This window comes from Manihot esculenta, chromosome 8 (genome assembly GCF_001659605.2).
Source record: "Manihot esculenta cultivar AM560-2 chromosome 8, M.esculenta_v8, whole genome shotgun sequence".
In the NCBI taxonomy this organism is placed as follows: Eukaryota; Viridiplantae; Streptophyta; class Magnoliopsida; order Malpighiales; family Euphorbiaceae; genus Manihot; species Manihot esculenta.
This window is the reverse complement of record NC_035168.2, coordinates 35,710,298-35,731,222: the sequence shown is the minus strand read 5'-3', so window position 1 is coordinate 35,731,222 and position 20,925 is coordinate 35,710,298. Positions and strand designations below refer to the sequence as shown.

The 20,925-nt window shown below is 33.0% G+C and overlaps 4 protein-coding genes across 9 annotated transcripts; all 4 read left to right on the top strand.

The window, feature by feature from the left end:
• The first annotated feature begins 173 nt into the window (after positions 1 to 173).
• Positions 174 to 2,382, top strand: LOC110621327 (REF/SRPP-like protein At3g05500). The gene is made up of 3 exons (XM_021765569.2): positions 174 to 334; positions 703 to 927; positions 1,638 to 2,382. Exons 1-3 carry the CDS (start codon positions 293 to 295, stop codon positions 2,100 to 2,102), a joined length of 732 nt encoding a protein of 243 aa, XP_021621261.1. The 5' UTR covers positions 174 to 292; the 3' UTR covers positions 2,103 to 2,382.
• A 1,792-nt stretch (positions 2,383 to 4,174) lies between these two features.
• LOC110621410 (ATP-dependent Clp protease proteolytic subunit-related protein 3, chloroplastic) lies at positions 4,175 to 8,800 on the top strand. Its single transcript, XM_021765691.2, has 9 exons — positions 4,175 to 4,596; positions 4,707 to 4,808; positions 5,263 to 5,385; positions 6,237 to 6,296; positions 6,646 to 6,742; positions 6,842 to 6,915; positions 8,066 to 8,119; positions 8,202 to 8,285; positions 8,395 to 8,800. The coding sequence occupies exons 1-9, from the start codon at positions 4,306 to 4,308 to the stop codon at positions 8,488 to 8,490; spliced, it is 981 nt and encodes a 326-aa protein (XP_021621383.1). The 5' UTR covers positions 4,175 to 4,305; the 3' UTR covers positions 8,491 to 8,800.
• A 1,274-nt stretch (positions 8,801 to 10,074) lies between these two features.
• Positions 10,075 to 13,293, top strand: LOC110621380. Of its 6 annotated transcripts, none has more exons than XR_006351797.1 (8): positions 10,082 to 10,614; positions 10,705 to 10,782; positions 10,870 to 11,012; positions 11,223 to 11,293; positions 11,445 to 11,540; positions 12,199 to 12,291; positions 12,366 to 12,491; positions 12,592 to 13,293. XR_006351797.1 is itself a non-coding variant. In XM_021765651.2 (8 exons), the coding sequence occupies exons 1-7, from the start codon at positions 10,171 to 10,173 to the stop codon at positions 12,480 to 12,482; spliced, it is 1,008 nt and encodes a 335-aa protein (XP_021621343.1). In that variant the 5' UTR covers positions 10,083 to 10,170; the 3' UTR covers positions 12,483 to 12,491; positions 12,592 to 13,293. The 6 variants fall into 6 exon arrangements, 3 of the variants coding, with proteins under 3 accessions (XP_043815267.1, XP_021621343.1, XP_021621342.1); XR_002488979.2 differs by having other exon boundaries at positions 12,578 to 13,293; XR_002488980.2 differs by having other exon boundaries at positions 10,083 to 10,614; positions 12,378 to 12,491; positions 12,578 to 13,293.
• A 691-nt stretch (positions 13,294 to 13,984) lies between these two features.
• On the top strand, positions 13,985 to 17,941 carry LOC110619990 (tafazzin). Its single transcript, XM_021763523.2, has 7 exons — positions 13,985 to 14,422; positions 14,963 to 15,081; positions 15,203 to 15,268; positions 15,458 to 15,655; positions 15,959 to 16,077; positions 16,270 to 16,375; positions 17,301 to 17,941. The coding sequence occupies exons 1-7, from the start codon at positions 14,197 to 14,199 to the stop codon at positions 17,865 to 17,867; spliced, it is 1,401 nt and encodes a 466-aa protein (XP_021619215.1). The 5' UTR covers positions 13,985 to 14,196; the 3' UTR covers positions 17,868 to 17,941.
• Positions 17,942 to 20,925: the final 2,984 nt, after the last annotated feature.

Sequence of the window (20,925 nt, the reverse complement as noted above, 5' to 3'; positions counted from 1 at the left end):
TAGCCCATAAGACTCAAACGGTCCGCTAACGTCATGGACGTGAACCGACGCAACTCGTTTTCACATCTTGGCAAAAGACCAAAAAAAAACAAAACTCGTTTTCACATTCCATTTAATCACAGCCGTCCATTGGCATCAAGATCCCGGCTTTCTTTGCATCTATAAATGGAGAGAAGTTTCGTGCTAGTTTTAGTCACAGTTTTTTGATCTTTTTGTTATTGACGTGCGACGGGTCTCTTTGTTCAAACTTCGGCGACTGCGTTTTAAGTTTCGGTCTTCCATTTCTGCAATCATGGCCGAAGGCGAAGGAAACGTGAATGTGCAACAACAGATGGTACCTCTCTCCCAGCATTTTAATTTTTTTCCTCCTCTTTATCAAATTTTATACTGTTTTTCCTTATGATTTGAGAAATTAGTCTTCGATCGCTTAATCTTCCCTGTTTAATGGTTTGAATCGATGATGTAAATGCTTTCTAACGATGTTTGGTTGGTGAGAAAACTGTGGAAAAGAAAATATTACTGTGGACATGTTCTTTTCTGTGCAATTGCTTTTGGATGCCAAAAAAATAAAAAGCCTAATTACTATGATCCCCCCTTGATATTCAATTTTGTGGAGTAAATTTTGTGAAATAATTAAATATTTGGTTCGACTATTGAATATCCTTAGTACTATCCCATGAAATTGAATTACATCTGGTTTAGGTGAATGATGAAGAAGAGAATCTAAAGTATTTGGAATTTGTGCAAGTGGCTGCAATTCATGCCGTGGTGACCTTCACAAACCTCTACCTTTATGCCAAGGACAAGTCTGGTCCATTGAAGCCTGGTGTTGAGACCGTTGAAGGTACAGTCAAAAGCGTCGTTGGACCTGTCTATGACAAGTTCCATGATGTTCCTAACGAGGTTCTCAAGTTTGTAGATCGCAAGGTGGGTCTTTTTCTGCTGTACCCAACTTTATCGTTCTGGTATGCATGAGGAGGTTGATTGGTGTCTGTTGGTTACCAATTCATTATTGTGTGAACGTTTAATTGAGTTGGTTTAGTTAATATTGTTCAATTACACATTTGAGTCTGTCTGACAACATTTATGTTTGAGGAATTTGATCGGTTTCTGTTGGTTACCAATTCATTATTGTGTTAAAGTTTAATTGAGTTGGGTTTTGAAAGGAATTTTAATTGGATTCAAGTTAATATTGTTCAATTACCCATTTGAGTCTGGTTCCTCTTATATAGACTGCATTTATTTTTGAGGAGGTTGATTGGTTTCTGTTGGTTACCAATTCATTATTGTGGAAGTTTAATTGAGTTGCGTATTGAAAGGAAATTTAATTAAGTTTAAGCCTCTGTTTGCAAAAAATAACTTGTATTTGGAAAATATTTTCCAATAAAATGACTTATTATATTGATAAATTTATATATAAGAGTCTTGATAAGATCTTCAAAGTGCAGAAAATGAAAAGAGGAAGTGAATTGAGATTAGGGAATCGAAAGCTTAAGTGCAAATAATCATCATAGACAATGATGCTCTTTCTATTCCTAGAAATAGAAGTCCTAATTAATTGCAAACTATTCTCTGATTGAATTTATCATACCCTCAGTCTTTATTTAAAGTTGCTGGTATATGTTATATGGTTGCAGGTTGATGAATCTGTCACTAGTCTGGATCGCCGTGTTCCCCCAGTTGTCAAGCAGGTGTCTGTGCAAGCTTATTCAGTAGCTCGAGAGGCCCCAGGTGCTGCCCGTGCTGTGGTATCTGAAGTTCATAATAGTGGTGTTAAGGAAACTGCATCTGGATTGGCAAAAACTTTGTACACCAAGTGTGAACCCAAGGCCAAGGAGCTTTACTCCAAGTATGAACCAAAAGCAGAGCAATGTGCAGTCACTGCCTGGCGCAAGCTCAATCAGCTGCCGCTCTTCCCTCAAGTGGCACACGTTGTTGTTCCAACTGCAGCTTATTGCTCTGAAAAGTACAACCAGACAGTACTTAGCACTGCTGAGAAGGGATACAGAGTTTCCTCTTATCTGCCTTTGGTGCCTACAGAGAGAATTGCGAAGGTTTTTAGCGATGATGTGGTTCAATCCCCAGAATGTGTTTCCAGCTGATTAAGAGATGATGATGTGCTCAAGAAATGCATCTTGGTGTGTATTATAAATGTGTTGATTTGTTACGAGTACTTGTGCAGAGACAAATGTGATGGTATTTGAAGTTTCATGTGGGAAATTTGGAATAATGCCAATTTAATTATTGGCCTGTGTATCTCTTGTGTGTGTGTGTGTATGCGTAGAATATTGGAGATTTCAAGAGTTCATGGGTTACAACTTTTTGCCAATCCAGACCACTTGTCACTTGATTATGAAGAAATACAAACAAACTTCTTGATTACGTAGATTTTGCTGACAAAAAATTTCTTACAAGTGTAAATGCTTTCGTTCTCAACTCAGGTCAAGGAAAGGATCTCAAAAAGCTTATATTATCTTTCAAATTCATTCTTAGCATAAAGTCGGTTCCACTTCTTTTTTTGTTTAAATAAAAATATGTGGTTCTTTCTATTAGATGAATATTGGGCATTAGCCCATTATAGAACTGAAAAAAGCTTGAACAAGATTGGAAAGACCCAATTATACATCAAATCCTTGGACCCAACCCATAAACCAAACTCAAATCCAAATAAGATTCTGAAGCTCCTTCATTCTTCCACTGCCATGCCCCACTAGCCATCAGAGAGTCAATCTGTAAGAAACATTTTATAGCCAATAGAAGCACAGATTTGCTCCAAAATAGAGTCCCAGGCTTGGGCGAAAACAAATGCAGCTAAATACACCCGCTTGGTCACATCAACCACATCAAAAAAAGGGATTAGCACCCATGGTGAAAAAAAGAAAGCCTCAATATTAGTCCTTGGAAGGCTAAAATGAAGAGCAAAAAGGCTTACCATTAAAAGCCATCCAAATGTTATTGGTTGACGATTGAGTTTCAAATGGCTAAGATGGAAAACGAATAATCAACGGCCATGCAAAAGGTGGTGGCTAAAACTTCTTCACTCCATTGTTGTTTAAGGTTGCCATTGAGACTTGCATATATGCATGATATTGATCTTATGAGGTACATACCATTAAATTATGTCTTTTGACTCGTAACTATTTGAATAAAATCAGTTATTTATATTATTTTTAAAGGCCGGAGGAGAACTCACTAAAAGTGTAAATGAATCAAACTATTCATGATTTATTCAAAATTTAACTTAATAAAAATTTGATCGGATTCGGCTTGATATTTGAACGAGCCAAACTCGAACTTAGTTTTTACATTCGTTTATTAAATAAATCAAATTTAAACTCTATAGTATTCATTTTTTTTAATTTTATGAACTCGATTCATTTCTAATTTTATAAGTAAGCTTTTGAACGAGTTTATGAACAGATTCCTTAATATATTGAGTTCAATGTAATAAGATACTTGAAAGTGACACAAGAGAATTAAATTCAAAATCTGTATAAATTGAGTTAAACATGAATTTTTTAAAGTTTAATTTTGTGCAATTTAATTATATTTTGAGAGGTTACAAATATTAAAATTATTAATATTTAAGAACTCATTTTTTATAAGTTTATGAATTAATTTATATATATATTTATTTAATTAAAATTATTTAAATTTAAATTTATTAATTTTATAATAAAACTTATTATAATTATAAATAAATTAGTTTATAAATTATTTTAAATTATACTTGATAAAATTCTATTCATTTGAATTCATTTACTAAACGAATTAATATTCAATTTATTGATATTTGATTCAAATTTAAAATAATAAAATTTAAATTTGAGTCAATTCTAAAAAATTTTAATAAAGCAAATTTAATTACTTTAAAACCAGATTTATCCGGTTCATTTATACTTTTAGAACTCACACAGAAAAAATAGTGGGAAGACCATCCCCTGCGAAAGAGAGAAAAAGAAAACATAAAAGCTTAACAAATAAAATATAGCAACGTAAAACAAAACAAAGAAAATTCTCGCACTAGAGAATAAACAAAAAAAATTCTCTCATTTTTATTATGTTACCTTATTTTCTTAAAAAGAAAAATACATTCACCGTTCCATGGTGTCCCAAAAACAAATCCGCATACGTCGACGTTTCGAAACATCAAATTTCGATGAATAAACCAAACCGGTGGGATGTTTGGATGGCCCAATTAGGCCTACCGCTTCATCGTCTCGCAGCCTCAGCAAATTCCACTGTTCGTTCAAACGCAAGCCTGAAGCGCAAGCTCCGCCACACCACTCACCTGGAACAGCAACCATGGCTACTTGTTTTCGCGCACTACCAATAAACTATTCAATACCATATTCAACTACTAATTTTCAATCGCTCAACAGAAGAAATCTCAGAATTAATTCCTCTTCAATTGGTGCAAGAAATTCAGCTAAGGTCCCTATGCCCCCTATAAACCCTAAAGATCCTTTTCTCTCTAAGCTCGCTTCCCTGGCTGCCAATTCACCAGAAAAGCTTCTTGAGCGACCTGTGAGTTCCGATACGCCGCCGTATCTTGACCTCTTCGACTCTCCCCAGCTCATGGCCAGCCCTGCTCAAGTATGCTTCTCTCACCACACTCTTCAAGTTGATTAATTAGTTTCCTAATCTATTTTATTTTCCGGTTTCATTATAATGGTCTGAAGATGATTTTTTATCGGTTGAATTAGGTTGAACGATCAGTGTCGTACAATGAGCACCGGCCAAGGAAGCCACCGCCGGACTTGCCTTCATTGCTTCTCCACGGGAGAATAGTTTATATCGGCATGCCTGTAAGCTAATCGTTTTGGGATTTGGCTTTACTTCTTAATTATTTTAACGAATAGAAGGGAGGTTGCTAGGTACTTGCATGAACAAAAGAAATCCTGATTTGGCTAAGTATGTGCCTAAGCTTTAGTCACTGTGATGATCAATCCAGTTAAAAGATTTTAACTTGCTTGAAAATTGTCATAATAGCTCTGTTAAAGTCTTCACTTCTGGTTTCTTTTCAGCTCTTGTTGGTCTTTGTTGCATTCTAGCTTCACATTTAGAGTCAGTATCATCCATTGGAAAACTGCAAGTTTAGTATCTATTGTATCTGGAACAATATTTTTTACTTGTTTAAAGGTAGAAGCAATGGTTGGTAAAACGTCCAAGTATTTTGATACTAAGCAATATGGTATATAATTGCCTCTAGTTTGTGCAATCCATTCAACATGTTAACATTTATTTCTTAATTTCATTCAGCTGGTGCCTGCTGTCACAGAGCTTGTTGTTGCAGAATTGATGTACTTGCAATGGGTGGATCCCAAAGAACCGATATATTTGTACATAAATTCCACAGGAACGACACGTGATGATGGTGAAACAGTAAGATTTGCGATTAATCATTATACTTTTGAGATGAGATATGCTTGAAGGATTTGTATTCTGACAATCTCTCCTGTCTCCAATATGGAATTTTGCTTGTATCTCCCAAAATCCAATGGCAGTGGAGCCTTGTGCACTATGCTGTGCTGTTTTATATGTTTGTGATGAACATAGTATAGATAGCCTTTATTATTGAAAAATTTTGATTGGCCAAGAGCAATTCAGTTTTGGATATACCGAGTGAATATCTTTGAGAATGATATAGGTTAGTGTTTATCTTGGGGGTTCAGAATATTTCACAAAATTCATCCAGTATCTAGTTGCATATGCTCATTCCACTGGAAATCAGCATCTACAGGTTCATGAACAGTGTTCATTTAAGCATGTCACCTTTGACATGCATGGATGGCATGTGTTCATATGAACAGGTGTCTTCCTTCTGCTTTCTTGTAGGCTGGTAGCACCACAGAAGATGTGTCTTGTTGAGCCCTCAATTTAGCCTCTAAATCAGGATGTTTGAACTGCACCTGATGATGTTGGTCCACTTTGCACTTGTAATGAATTTGAATAACCAGTGTTTTCATGTTATAGTGGAAAGCCTTGATGAACTTTGAAAACCATTGTGCTATTATGCAACTTGGTTGTTTTACATAGTAACAGTTTGATATGTGTGTAAATATTTCAATTAGTCATGAAACAAATTAGGGCCAACCTAATGATGTAATTAGATGTTGACATGGATATATGTTTCTCCTTTGACTTTTTTTACATTGATTCTTTAAATAAGTATTTCCAAAAATTTCTTTCCCTATGCATTCATTTAATGAGTTAAAAAAATGTTTACCTTTTAGGTTGGAATGGAAACAGAGGGCTTTGCTATTTATGATTCAATAATGCAGTTAAAAAATGAGGTGAGTTATTTTTACAAAATAATTTTGATCTCGTGTTTTCATTATTTTTGTGCTAACGGTACCAAAATGAAGTCACTTATTTAGTGACTTGGTGATGGATTTCATGGTAGAGATAGTTAATTATGGTGGCAATTATTATCATTCTATTTTGTAACTGAATTCTGACTACAATTTTATGAAGGCAGATGCTTAAAATTTATGTAGTGGGTGCCCCTGGAATTTTGTTATCTAACTAATTCCACTGAAGGAATATTTTGATCAATTGATTTTTGCATATGAATGTGAATGTATGCTTGTGTGTTAAGTCCTAGGATTGTGCTATGTGACTGGCTTATTGTTGCTCAAACAGATACATACAGTTGCTGTTGGAGCTGCTATTGGCCATGCTTGTCTACTACTTGCAGCAGGAACAAAAGGCAAACGGTTTATGATGCCACATGCAAAAGGTACAAAGCAATTCCTTCTCAAATTTGCATTGAATGGTTTTTATGTATTTCATCCTAATTGGTATTGAAAGCCAAGTGTTCTTTTAAATTATATTTCAGCCATGATCCAGCAGCCTAAAGTCCCTTCTTCTGGACTGATGCCTGCAAGTGATGTTCTCATCCGTGCAAAAGAGGTTAGTTAAGTTCATTTTGTTGCTGGAACCAGTAGCGAAGCCACATGGAATCCAAGGTGGGCAATTACCCACCTTAATTTTTTTATTTTAATTCTTTTTTATTTTTTTAGACCACCTTCTTTTAAAAAAATTATTTTTTCCTTAAAAAATGGATTTGTATTAATATGAATTGGATTAATGTTTTCAATATGACTAGATCAATGATGTTACTAAAAATTGATAAAAAAATAATTAAGTATATTTTATACTTTAAATTTATAAGATTATAACTTTGACATTTAATATTACATGTTACAATTATATCCATTAAAAAAAAACATGTTCTAGTATAAAAATGTGAATAATTGGTTATTTAAAAGAATTCAATATCAATAGTTCATTAAATATTGTTTGGCCACATATATTCAACATTATATTCTTTATAAGATTAACAATTAAAATTATATATTTTTTTAATTTCACTAGTTTTTATACTATAAATCTTTTATTCTTATAATTTTTTTCACTGAAATAAATTTAATTCTACTTTTTTATTTATTAAAAATGTAGTTAATCTGCTTAAAATTTATAATATTTCATCTTTTCATAATATATTACTAACTTAAATTAATGTACTGGAATTAAGCAATTCAAATTATTAAATTTTTTTAATACATAATAAATATGAATATGTTAATAAATTAATAAATAAACTATTATTTCAAAAAAGAAAATGGCTTATGATAAATGAAAAATTAAAGCAAATTGATATTTATAAAAGAGGGATTATCAATTTTTCTTTGTAAAGAAAAATTCTGGCTTCGCCACTGGCTGGAACTACAGTTCAAGAACAACTAAACAATGTTATTTAGTTATTTTCATTTTGTTGCTTAAACTACAGTTTAGAACAACTGGACAATGTGTTTGTGTTTTCATGTTATTGCTTTTACATCCCAATGTACACTCATTAGTTGGCAATGTGATGACCATGAGTTAGAATCTAAGCATGTTTTATTTTTATCTTCCCCCCTCCCATTTATGCTGTCTTTGAATATAAGGACTTCGTTTCTTCCTGGAAGTTTGATACATAAACCTTGATAAGTTGCAACTGTAAAACAAATTGGAATTTATACTTCTGGAGATCTTTTCACTGTCATGATTGTTTTTGCAGGCAATAACTAACAGAGATACCCTTATTGAACTTCTGGCCAAGCATACTGAAAATGTATGACTTTAGCTTTCTTTGAATATTCAATACAAATTGAGCTGGATTTGTTAACATGTCGAATAACTTGGTTTTTCCTCAGTCTGTAGAGACTGTAGCTGATGTAATGAAAAGACCATTCTACATGGATTCTAGAAGAGCTAAAGAATTTGGGGTAATTGACAAGGTAAGTTCATGTCATACTTATTCTTGTCTCTTGTATGCCTTTTGTGTTCCATTTCCTGATAATGGATTTTGCATGTTAAACTAATCTGATATGCAAATGTTGTATGCAGATTCTTTGGCGTGGTCAGGAAAAGATAATGGCAGATGTTATCTCTCCAGAAGAATGGGACAAGGTAGCCGGCCTTAAAATTGCAGATCCATTCTAGTGGTGCTTTAGAAATGGTTTGTAATTCTAGTTGTGGTGCAGCTCCATGGGAATAGGACAGGGTGCCTGGGAGTAAATTTGCCGAGTCACTAGTATTTGTTCCTTTGCTTCTGATAGCTTAATATTTTTGTGGGGATATGCTTTTTAGAGTCGATTGTAATTGCTGATGCCCACAAAGTTGTCTTTGATAAAGTTTGACGCCCTGTGTGACTTCAAAGATCTGAGTCTAAAACGATATATTTGAAAGCCTTGTAGTAGGAACAATGAAAATACCTTATCTTTTGTTATTAAAGATGTTCGAGTCCGTACAATTTTCTTGATGATCTTAAAGTTCGACTGTAATTTGTAAACCTGTTTCTCTTGCGTTTCTGGTAGGTGAAAATTTTCTATTTCCTTGTCTTTGAGACGCTATTTATAATTGAAGTTCTACGACAACGCTGAAATAAGCTGCTGTCTATGACGGAAAATAACTTCCATTAGCACAAAAACAAATATAAATTCTCGCTGAATAAATTTTTTGATGGGCCCTGATCGGTTGCTTTCACTGCCTCTCAGTCGTGCCGCTTCAACCTTTCTCTTACTGCAGTGGTCCAATCTTCTTTGGTTTAGGTTGGTTGGGTTACTCTTCCAGGGCCTTGAGCGTGAATTTTCCTTTTGGGCCCCTTTGTAAGGGGCTTGGACTTTTTAGTTGGGCTAGCTATTGGATTGCAGGATATCCACAGTCAATGCAATGCAATTCTACGTTTGGAAAAAACAGGAAAAAAAAAATGGAAGAAGAGCCTTCTTTTGTAGGCATTGCTATTTCATTATGCCCTCTCATTCTCACACACATTTATTAAACCAACCGGCACTTCAAAAGTTTTTCTTAATGTTTTGATTTTGAATTTCTTTATTAGAATTTACAAGATGTCATTTCCATCATATATATTTTTTTCGAGTTAATTTCAATAATAAATCATATCAATTTAATATTAAAGTTGCTAAAATATAATTCAGTCTAGCCTAAATTTTAATGACTAATACATAGTCTTATAATTACTTTAATTTACCTTTTTCATATTTCTAGAATATAGGCCGCTCTATTTTTTATACTGTAATTTATTTATTAATTTATTATTATACCTTTATTAAATATATTTTGAGAAAATAAATTTTATTAGTTCTTATAACAATTTAATACCATAGTTATTTAATTTACAAAGCAGTAATATAAATAGAATATATGTAGGATGGAGTTTAATTTAATAGTATTGTTTTAATTATATTAATTATCTTTTAAATTATATACAAATACAAGTAGATCTTTCCTGGACAGATTTCATTATGCTTCATCAACATTAATATATACCACACTGTTTTTATTGATAGGGGTGAAGGTGGTGAAATTAAATAGAAAAAATAAAAATAAAAGTAAAAATAACTGATTTTAGCAGTAAAAAAATTAAAAATATTTTTTAATATATTATTTAAAATGTTAAAATACATTAATATATTTTTTAAAATTAAAAGAGTAATTAATAAATTTTTATATAATATATTGACTAACGAGAGGGAGCGCTTTCGCTGGTGACATGGAACGGAACACGCACCCTAACTTAACAAAAAGCATGTAAAATACTGGAGGGAGAGTCGGTTGCATTGGAGTTCAAATTCCCTACTGGGGAAGAGATAGAGGGAGAAGATGGGTAATCCTTCCTTCTCCCTCAGATTCGCCGTATTTCTCTCGTTTTCCGTCGCAGCTTCATCTTCTTCTCAATTCTTCTTCCAAAAATTAGGCTCACCATTTTCTTCTACACCTCCAATCCCTAAAGCCATGCCCTCCGATTTGCTCTCCGTCTTAGGTCCCACCAAACAATCCTCCAAGATCAATCCTCTCGTCTCCAGAGAACTCAAATCCTGCTTCAAATTCCTTGTCCCCTTCTCTCCTTCAAACACCAAACCTCAGAATCAACACTCTTACTCTAATCGGAAACTCGCATATATCATCCAGTTTAGAAACCAGGGAGAAGAGAATGAGCTTATTTGGTGGCCACCTGAACCGGTTCTGGAGTTGGCTCGCCTCGCCCTTGATTCCGGCGGCGATCCTGACGTAATCCACCGAGCTCTGGATCCTTCAATCTTGCCTGTAAGTTCATATAAGCTTCTGTACAGTATGCTCTTATACTTTCATTTTCTAGATTGCTAGTATTTGTAACTAAAGCATGTAGTATTTTAGATTCCTGATGTTGAAGGATCAAAAGAAAATCGATGTGAGCTCACTAGAACGCCATATGGGAGGCGTTTCATAAGTCAGGTTTAAAGCCTGTGTGCATATTTCCTTTTTTTTTGCTTGTAACGCCGGGAATTTTTGTCAAAGTACTATTTGATTGCTGAATTGCAGGAGTTGAATTCTTATCTCAAATTTTTATTTGAAGTGATTGCTGCTCGAGGTCGCTCGATTGGGCTGAATGTTTCATTGAATCGCTATGATTTCTTCCATGGTCACCTTTTCATTGCCACAAAGACAGGACGACTTGGCATATTGTAAGTTTTATCTCTTTTCTCCCTTCGGTTGTAATTTAGGTGGTTTTGTTACTTCTACAAAAAATAGATTGCTTTCTTGAATATATGATGGTCTCTATTTGACATATTAAAAAATAACACACTTCTTGTGACACGACTCTTCTTAGTAAATTTGTTACCTCATGGCCATTCCTCGATTTACTTAATGTTATTAGTTCCTTAATTTTTCAGGTTTCATGCTAAAGAATACCCAGCATATGACAAAGAAGTATTTCCATGCAATATGGGATATTGTCAAAAAGGTAAAACTGAGAATGACTTTTAATCTGTTTACTAAATCTGTATAACAGTTTTCATCTCCTTATTATTACTCTATTATACTGGAGCTACTCACTACTCATGAATTAACCTGTAGATTTATGCTAATCCTAATGCTCTTTTGCCCCTTTATAGGTTCTACTGTAACTTATGATGATTCAATGAATTTTCGAAACATTCTCTGGCTTGCTCCATTTCCATCCAATTCCTCTAAAGCTTGGGCGGCACCAGGTACACCTTCCAAGTCAAACTGTGTCAAGTTGCTGGTTTGGCAAACAAATGTTCACATTTCTTTGTGAAATAAAATTGTGTTACATACCAATCCTGTCTCACAAGCTCTTTTATTTCTCATCATTGTAATGTTCAATCTGAATGATGCCACCACTGTCTGAAATCGCTGATTTTTATGCCTCTGAAACATATTTAAATGCTAAGTCACTTGTTTCTGCTTTTACCTTCTGGTAGTGGATGTCAAGAGACTTAAATTTTCTATACTAACATCCTTCAAGCATGATATTAGTGCCACTAAACAGTTGTCCTGATTTTTTTATTCATCATTATATTGGGTTATAGTTGCATGGAACATATATAGCAAAAGGACGTGGTAGACTGAATATCATAAAGGTTATACCAAAGTTTTACGTGAGGAACCAACAAGAACTAAACTTGTTTGTGTATGTCATGGATGGATAACTTACTTTGATTTCCATTTCTGAAACTGAACATTTATATATATTTATTTGCTAGAAGATTAATTGGCGCAAATTACAATGCTTTTGCTGCTTCAAGATTTGGTTTGTTCTATAAATATTGTCAATCTGAACATAATTAGGTACCAATATGCCTGCTGCACCTAATGTATAATTCAGTTTGATATTTGATTTGACAGGAGTCCTAGTTGTGCTGGATGCCCATCCAGGAGGGATCATATACCGAGATATCATTCCTGAATATGTAAATTTTGCAAGGACCATATATGAAGGTTTGTGTTTACATTTGTCTCTCTTGCTACTGTTACTTATTACAAGGCTTTACCAGATCTTCAAGATATTATAGGTCTTTTACCAGCATGGTATTATTGGGCTGGCAGATGATTTTGGAGATGTTGTTGTTGATGTTAATTACTTGAATGTCGGAGGGATTGATCCTAGTTATGAGATATTTATATGCTGAATCATTCAGGTAGGAAGCGTTTCTACTTTTTGACTTGTTAGCAGCACTATGTTTTACCCCAGCATTTTTGTCATTTTTCCTCCTGTTATCTTTAGGTGGTCAATGGCAGGTCATGGTCGAGATACAAGTTTTAATCCCTTGGACATTCTCTTGAAGACGGTGTATTTCTCTTTTAAAAGTTGCATTACCAGTTCGGCTTTCATCCGTACCTAATTGCAATTCCAAGAATACATAATAACTAAGGTGTTTTCTGCCGGTGATGATTATACGATGGACCACAGGGTAGACTATTGATTGAAGAACGAGAAACAAAGAAAAATCAGGTATCGACCACAGCAGTGAAGGTTTCTCGTTCTTCAATCAATAGTCATCAGCATTGAAAGCATTCTATGTTGATTACTGAGTGCAATTCTATTGATTGAAACCTTCACAGCTGCGAGGATGCATTCTATGCTGATTACTATTTGATTGAAGAACGAGAAAAAAGAAAAATCAGGGTATGCCGTCTGCATGAAACTATGCATAAAAAGAAAGGTATTGCTTTTGGAGCGAACAAAATGTAACACTGCTGAAAAGCGCAGCTGCGAGGATGCATTCTATGCTCTGATTGTACGGTGGATTCCAATAAATTTTTGTGTGGAAGCTATCTATCATATTATTGTGTTTTGCGTCTATATCAACCAGCTTTGGATAAGTTTTTTTTTTCTTACCATGATTGTCATTTTATGTAGTGGATATAAAACGGGAGACCGTTATTGACGTTTTTGATGCTTACAATCTTAGGAGGCATGATTAAATGATTTTACTAGAATGTGGTAGAAGTTTTCCATCTGTGCATTTGGAGAAAGTCGATAGCTTGGCCAGTGCTACGTCCACATCTGTGACAATGGTCCACAACTCCACGTATCAAGTAAACATTATGAGAATATCAGATTGTATCTTAATCACTCTTATCGAAAATGACTATTACTAGTGACTTTTCTGCATAATACTCATTAATTTAAACTTTTTAATTCTGAATTAGCTATGCAATTATATAAACATAAGTTTTCTTATTTTAATATTCTAATTTGTTCTTTAATTTTTATAATTCTCATACATACATATTGTATTCTAAAAGGTAATTATTTATAAGTTATAATATAATATATTTTATATTAAATACACAACAAAAAAATTTATATATTTTAAATATCTGTTAATAATAATAATAATACAAAACATATTCAATCAATCTAATCATTTCAAAAAAAATGAATATATTAATTTTATTTATAATAATTAAAATTTTAATATTAATGTAATAATAAATGGTGATTTAATTAATCATTTAAATTCAAAAATATAGAGACTGAATTTTTTAAATTTAATTTAACTTCTGGCTATAATTTTTTCTTTTCCGAAACTTCTTACTACAGTTACACAAATTAAAAAGGAAACTTAAAATGTGCAAGTATAAATTAGCATAGGCATCCTGTATGCTTCACTAATTTTATTTATTATTTTTTTTTCAATTAATTAAGATCGGTTGAACCCAAACCCCTAGGCCCTTCGCCCCTCTCTCCTCCTAAAAGCAACGCCTCAAGGCCCTGCGCTTTTCCGCCTTCTCTCGACACTCGCATCCGTCTTCCTCATTTAATAAGCACAAACCGACAGTTTAACTGTTTAAGCTCTGAAACTTTCTCGTTACCGGAATATATTTTCATATACGTTAATGGCCGTACACAGGATTGAAAGAGCAGATCTGTGGAAAAGCAAGGCGCGAGTATTGCAGCTTCGGCTCAGAGAACGGTTCCGAGTGGCAGTGGACCGGCATCGCAGACGGCCGCCGATTTTTTCCGATGGTTACTTCTCTTCTACGGTCCAACGGTGGCTGATTCGCTTCCGGGACTTTCGCCAGGGCTCTTTGCAGTCCTCTTCTGCCTTTTATCGTAAAAGAGGTCGGTCTATGCCGCTGTACATGTTTTACACTGTGTCTCATCTTCCTTAATTATTGATTTATGCTTTGGTGCAGTTAAGGAGTTTGTTCTATGATCATCCACCTTTGATAGACTTTTCTTGTCCGTTCCTTTATTTTGTTTTTAAGTTTTTTACTCTTTTTCTTTTGTGCACTGTTTGGCTGGTATTAACGTGTATTGTTTAATTTGTGTCCGCGCTAGTTTAGGCTATATGATCGATCCTGTTTAATTGATAATCAATAATAGAAAATTATGCATAGGCAGTAGCACTTCTGTCATTTATAGCAGCTTTGAGATTCAAATGCCTTGCATTTGGTGGCGTAATTTCATTTTTAATGATTTTAGTAGGGATTTGTTCTTTTGGTCAAGCTTTATTAGTAACTTAAACTGTAGGAACTCTGATTCGGAAGGAAAAACTTATGTTCATAATATCTAAGATGGTGCCATGGGAAAGATAGTTCAGCTTATTGTAGGAGCTGTTGATTAAATCATGACTTGTTTATTGGATTTTTGTGACTGCAGTTAGTAAGGACTTTACTGCTGAAGAAGATTCTGTTATTATTCGCATGCTTCAGTCTATTGCCGTTCCTCTCCTCGGAAATATGTGTCATGTATTTATGAATGGTCTTAATCACGTTCAGGTATGTGGCTTGTGATGAATTCTTTTTTTGTCCTTTTGATAATCTGATATTTTCATTCTTCTTTGAGTTTCTCAGTATTTTAACGGGACTTATGATCTCTTATGCTTTGTTTATATTACAGGTCTATGGGTTAGAGAAATTACATGATGCATTGCTTCATAGGCCAAGGAACAAGCCTCTTTTAACGGTAAGTCTCAGTCGATATTAACCTACATATCACATTTCTTTTACCCTGCTTAATTTTACCTGAGTATTGCACTTCTAGGTTATGCAAACCGGAATATGCATATTCAGTACCTTTCATTTTTCTAGTTTGAATTAGTAGATCATGGATTATGATGATGAGTTGATTGTCAACTCTTTTAACCATTTGCAGGTGAGCAATCATGTTGCTTCTGTGGATGATCCATTTGTTATTGCTTCACTACTTCCTCCTAGAGTACTTTTGGATGCTCAGAACTTAAGATGGACACTTTGTGCAACTGACCGCTGTTTTCGCAATCCTGTGACTTCTGCATTTTTTCGATCTGTCAAAGTATTGCCCGTCTCACGTGGTGATGGAATTTATCAGAAGGTAATTTGATAAGTTAATACTTCCATCTGTTAAAATTTATGATTAGTTGCTATGTAGTGTTAAAACCCATTGATGGATTTTGAGTTGCAAAGCATGAAATTCTACAATTGATAGTGAAAGGTTAAATATCTGAACACTTGCTTGTTATAAAATGAAGATAACAGAAAAATTCCTTGGTAGATGCCACTATCTCCTGCCTCTTTCTCACACGACCAACCCCCCAACCATATGTTTCTATTTCTTGGTTGTCAATTTTTCCTTCCACTAATAGGACACATCTGTTCATCTTACTCCTCCTTGCAGGGCATGGATATGGCTATTGCAAAGTTGAACAATGGTGGATGGGTTCATATTTTCCCAGAAGGGAGTCGATCTCGTGATGGTGGAAGGACTATTGGGTCTTCAAAGAGAGGTGTTGGAAGGTAATGAGGATGGTGGAGTGACATCCAACTTTCATACTTCTACTTAGCAATATTTGAGGAAAGGAGAAAAAGCTATTTGCAAATGTTTCATTTCATTGAAGGAGCAGTTGTTTGATTGCAGAGTGTGTTTGAAATAGTTGATTTTTTTTTTTTCTGAAATGCTTTGAATTGACTGTCTTTGTATGTTAATAGGTTGGTCCTTGATGCTGATACTGTTCCTATAGTAATTCCCTTTGTACACACCGGCATGCAGGAAATAATGCCTATAGGAGCCAACTTTCCGAGGATTGGTAAAATGGTATGTTGTCCATTTACTCTTGTTGCTTGCATATTCTTTATCACTCCTTTAGGTAAAGGTCTAAAATCACATTAACAGTTGGGACGGTTCTAGCTTCTTAGCCATTCTTTTCCTTCCTGGATGAATGGAGTTCACCTGATCAATGTAGTCTGTTCCACTGCTATTTTCTTTGTCATCAGTTTCTGGATTAGGATTGACAGTGCCTGGACAGTATCTGAGCATGTGCTATTGTGCTCTTCCTCCAATGTGGTACAACCTGTCATTAATCAAGATCAGTTGTTCCAAATAAAATTTCCAATATGTCTATTCTGGTGTCAAATATGAATCCCTGGTCATGTATTCACAGTTTATGTGATCCACCCCCCTGCAGCATGATTCTTTTGTCTTTGTGACATTACACAGCAAGCTTCCAAGTTTGGTGCTTTCACTTGGTGCTAAAATACTGATATGTGTTCTTTAGATGCGTCTGAGACTCTGAGGGCTTAAATTTTGGGTGAATGTAAAATCAATGGATAGTCAACCTTCTGAAAGTGTGTATTATGATAGTATTTGTGTTGGGAAGGTGGGATGCTCCTCTAGTGAGCTGGAGTTATCAACTAGTAAATTGGGCAACACCATTCTAGGCAGTAGTTGCTCTTTGAACATGATTATGTTGGCCAGCCTTATTCTATGGCATAGCATATCCTTATATTCTCCATTGTTTGTTTTTCATTCTTTTTCCTGCTTCCTTCCTCACCCTCTGCCTCCATTTTTTGTGAGCAAGTCATCACCTTATCTTCCTCCATTTTTTGGGAACAAGTTATCACCTTATCTTAGTACCATCTTTTTTTTTTTTTCTTTCCATTTTTTTGGTACTGTTGTGAATTCTTTTGGTTTGCATTGTTCTCACCATAGTACGTCATGCTATTTTACATGGTTCTTATAGGTGACGGTGCTTGTTGGTGACCCAATCCATTTTGATGATTTGCTGAATGTAGAAGGAATAGAACATATATCAAGAAGAAAATTGTATGATGCTGTAGCTTCAAGAATTCAGAGTCGATTACTTGAACTGAAAATTCAAGTCGACAAGTTGGCAAGTGAACAGTTGATCAAACTGCAACATCCTAATGCAGGAAGCACGGAGAAGGCCAGTGATATGTTACAACAAGTTGATTGGGATTCATTTGGCTTGGGAAGCTGTGCATTTACTGAAGATGATTCATTGGAGCCTGAAATCCAACCAAAACAAAACATTACCTCTCAAGGGGAACACCAGGAACCCATTTCTACTGATCGATCTCCCAGAATGGGATCCATGTACGAAGGTGGAACCATTTCAAGGATGCATGGTTATATGGACTCCTTTGAGCTACTGGGTTTCGCAGCCAGGGGTGTATTTATGAGCCTTAGGCCTAGGATTAATACACCTGGTGTTGGAGATGCAAGCCCATTGAGGGCGTGGAAACTGTATTTGGAAGCTAACCTGCTAAGACCGTTGAATGCCTGCTAACAAAATAATCTAGTTAAGAGGATGGAACGTTGCAAAATTTTGATTCAGTGTAAATAAAGCATGTTTTTATCGTATTTTATAGGGGTAGCCTAAAAAAGGTTATGTTTAAAATTTTTTCTCTCAATTTTTAAAAAATAAATAGTTAATTCAAAGTTCTGTTTTCTTGGAGGGGTTTTAGCTTGACTGAATTAAACTACAGATGAAAATATTGAATTTTTAAAACATATATAGATTAAATTGAATATAATTTAGACTTATCCTATTGTAAGACTTTTGCGTATTAACATTTTCCACTAAATACTTATCCAATAACGTTACTGATGATCAAAGACGATGGAATTATAAAAACTTGGAATTGCAACTTGGATGTAGCCTGCTACGTCAGGAATTACTTTAGGGGTAGAATCTTTTTGTTTTTTTTTTTTTAAAGAGTCTGTTCTGATCCTCAAAATATGTGTCAACAGTCATGAAAAACCCATTATTTAGTTCTATGATTTTGTGAGATTAATTATTTAATTATATAAGTGTATTTTTCTAGTTTCACTAAATTTTAAAAATTAAATGATAATTTTTTTTTTTGATAGTGGCATAAGTTCTTGATCTCTTTTTTTAAGTATAAATAAATCTATGTTAAGTAATATTAGATTATAATCAAATTAATAGCAGTGATTATGATAAAAATAATAAATATATAAAAGCTGCACTCACATATTTAGTCTGGTGATAAATGCAATCCAACTTCAGCCGGTCCAGCATTTTTTACCATCCATCTCTTCAATTCAAAAGGGTCATTTAATTAATTAATATTATATATAAATATAACTAATTTGATTCATGTGCTTATGAAAATATTGATTTTTTTAAAAAAAGTCGGTTCATATTCTAAAATTTTCATTAATAATTAATATTTTATACATAATTTTATTAAAATATAATTATTTAATTTCTAAAAAATAATACTTTATAAAAAGGTCGGCTAATATTTTTTTTTATAAAAATCAGGCGAAAAATATATGATATGATTGAATCCTCTCTTTCAGTGAGAATTGATATCTTGGTTTTTCTATCGAAAGATTTTAGATTCTACTCTTTCAATCTCCAATTTTCATTTTAAAAAAAAAAACATATAAAAGCTATGAAACTATTTAATAAATAATAACTTATCAATATGCTCCATACTACATAGACTTTCACTATGATGTTAAAGACTAGATATGGAGGACATTATGCATCAGAAGATTTTCCTGCATAATATTGGTAGGATTTTAGTTGGAAATAATTAGGTTTTATTAATTTCTTTTCTTTTTTTTTTATCAATTGAATGACTTTTTTTTTATCTTATTTTAATATTTAAAGCGCTTATAATTTCTTATTTTTTTAAATTAAAAGACTTATTTAATCTATTTTAATAGTTAAATACTTGTTTTTTTTTATAAAAAAACAAAAAAAGTTTAAGGTTTTCATGATTAACGCATATTTTAAGAGCTGCAATAGTACTTTTACTCTTTATTTTTTTAAGTTTCAAAGCTTAATTAATAATAACTTTAGTTTAATAAGAACTACAATTTTTTTTTAAAATATAAGTTTTTAGTCATTTACTCTATAATTAAATTTAAGAGAGTTTTTATTCATATTATAAAGAAAAAAGTTATAAACTTTGAGACTAAGTTAAATTGTTACTATTAATAGTATTAAAAAATTAATTTTATGTTAATATTATGATTTTTTTTTTTTTAAAAAAAACTTAGTTAAAAGTAACAAATTTCTTTTCTTGCTCGAGTCATTCTGATAATTTTCTTTTGATAATAAAGTATAGTTCTTGCTACTTTTGCCAATTATCTTTTATTATCAACCTTGTTTTAATAACTTTAATTAGAAAATATTAAATCACTTTATCATTATTAATTATAAGTGCATTATTATATTTATAATATACTTAATCATTTGTTACGTATGTATCTTATAATTAAAAATTATATAAATAAAATAATAATTAAATATATACTTTTATTAATATTTTTCATGCTTAATTTTACAAATATATGCACATTATATGATTTGTATATATATATGTATTTAATTAATTTTAAATAAATTTTCTAAATTATACAAATTTATTTTAAATATTAAAAATCCAACTGCAACCGTACCATACCAAGTTTCAGTTGAATTTCAATTTGTAGGTAGAACTCAAACTAAAACTAAAACTGGAACTGCATTCCCTAATTTATACTTCTTAGCCTTTCTTGATCAATCAATCTAAAGGAATCATTTCTATAGGGAACTTTTCGTGTTTATTATGCTTTTCTGTTCTTTAATTTACTGCCATCTAGATTTGATCTTCCTCCCCATCCTGGACCAGTTGTTAATCTGTGTGGTACATTCTGACTTTAGATTTTGTTCCTTCATGGTGAGGGAGTCTTGATTTGAGATTTGAGAAACAGTAACTAAAAATCTCTAGCTTTTTAGAGAGTAATTTCTCTCAAATTGTTGGTCTTTTTGCTTCTCTGTCTCTCGCAGCAAGCAAGGGCAGATGCACAGTGGGGCAAATTCGTGTATAATTGTATATAATTTTTACTCTGTCTTCACTTAAAAATAAAATTTTGCTCCCATTATTCTTAAAATTCTACTATAAATAAATACACTTTTTATTATTACACTTCCTTTAAAAATAAAATTTTGTCTCTATTACTCCTAAAATTTATTATCATAACTAAACTTAATTTTTATTAATGCCTTCATTTAAAAATAAAATTATGCCCACGTTAGTTTAAACTCTCGGCTAATGTTTATTTTTTTATGGGACATAATTAACTAATAGTTATTTTAACCTATTGTTTATATATATGACCTATTTTATCTATGTATTTAAACTCAAATTGAATAAATTACTTGTCCTTCTAAAATTAAATTCTGGATCCGCCTTTGGCAGCGAGCCATTCTGAGAAGAGGATGGTTTCAATTATGATTTTTGTTTTTATGTTATTGATTTTATCGCCACTTACGTTTGGCCTTCCTCCCCTTCCTAAATTGGTTATTGATCTGTGTTGGTACATCA

Excerpts from the sequence above, each read along its gene's own strand:
- LOC110621327 (XM_021765569.2), top strand. The coding sequence starts at position 293 with ATGGCCGAAGGCGAAGGAAACGTGAATGTGCAACAACAGATG. Across the intron at positions 335-702 it reads TGAATGTGCAACAACAGATG|GTGAATGATGAAGAAGAGAA; the intron begins GTACCTCTCTCC and ends CATCTGGTTTAG. Across the intron at positions 928-1,637 it reads TCAAGTTTGTAGATCGCAAG|GTTGATGAATCTGTCACTAG; the intron begins GTGGGTCTTTTT and ends ATATGGTTGCAG.
- LOC110621410 (XM_021765691.2), top strand. The coding sequence starts at position 4,306 with ATGGCTACTTGTTTTCGCGCACTACCAATAAACTATTCAATACCATAT. Across the intron at positions 5,386-6,236 it reads CACGTGATGATGGTGAAACA|GTTGGAATGGAAACAGAGGG; the intron begins GTAAGATTTGCG and ends TTTACCTTTTAG. Across the intron at positions 6,743-6,841 it reads TATGATGCCACATGCAAAAG|CCATGATCCAGCAGCCTAAA; the intron begins GTACAAAGCAAT and ends ATTATATTTCAG.
- LOC110621380 (XM_021765651.2), top strand. The coding sequence starts at position 10,171 with ATGGGTAATCCTTCCTTCTCCCTCAGATTCGCCGTATTTCTCTCGTTT. Across the intron at positions 10,615-10,704 it reads TGGATCCTTCAATCTTGCCT|ATTCCTGATGTTGAAGGATC; the intron begins GTAAGTTCATAT and ends GTAGTATTTTAG. Across the intron at positions 11,294-11,444 it reads TATGGGATATTGTCAAAAAG|GTTCTACTGTAACTTATGAT; the intron begins GTAAAACTGAGA and ends GCCCCTTTATAG.
- LOC110619990 (XM_021763523.2), top strand. The coding sequence starts at position 14,197 with ATGGCCGTACACAGGATTGAAAGAGCAGATCTGTGGAAAAGCAAGGCG. Across the intron at positions 15,269-15,457 it reads GGAACAAGCCTCTTTTAACG|GTGAGCAATCATGTTGCTTC; the intron begins GTAAGTCTCAGT and ends AACCATTTGCAG. Across the intron at positions 15,656-15,958 it reads GTGATGGAATTTATCAGAAG|GGCATGGATATGGCTATTGC; the intron begins GTAATTTGATAA and ends TCCTCCTTGCAG.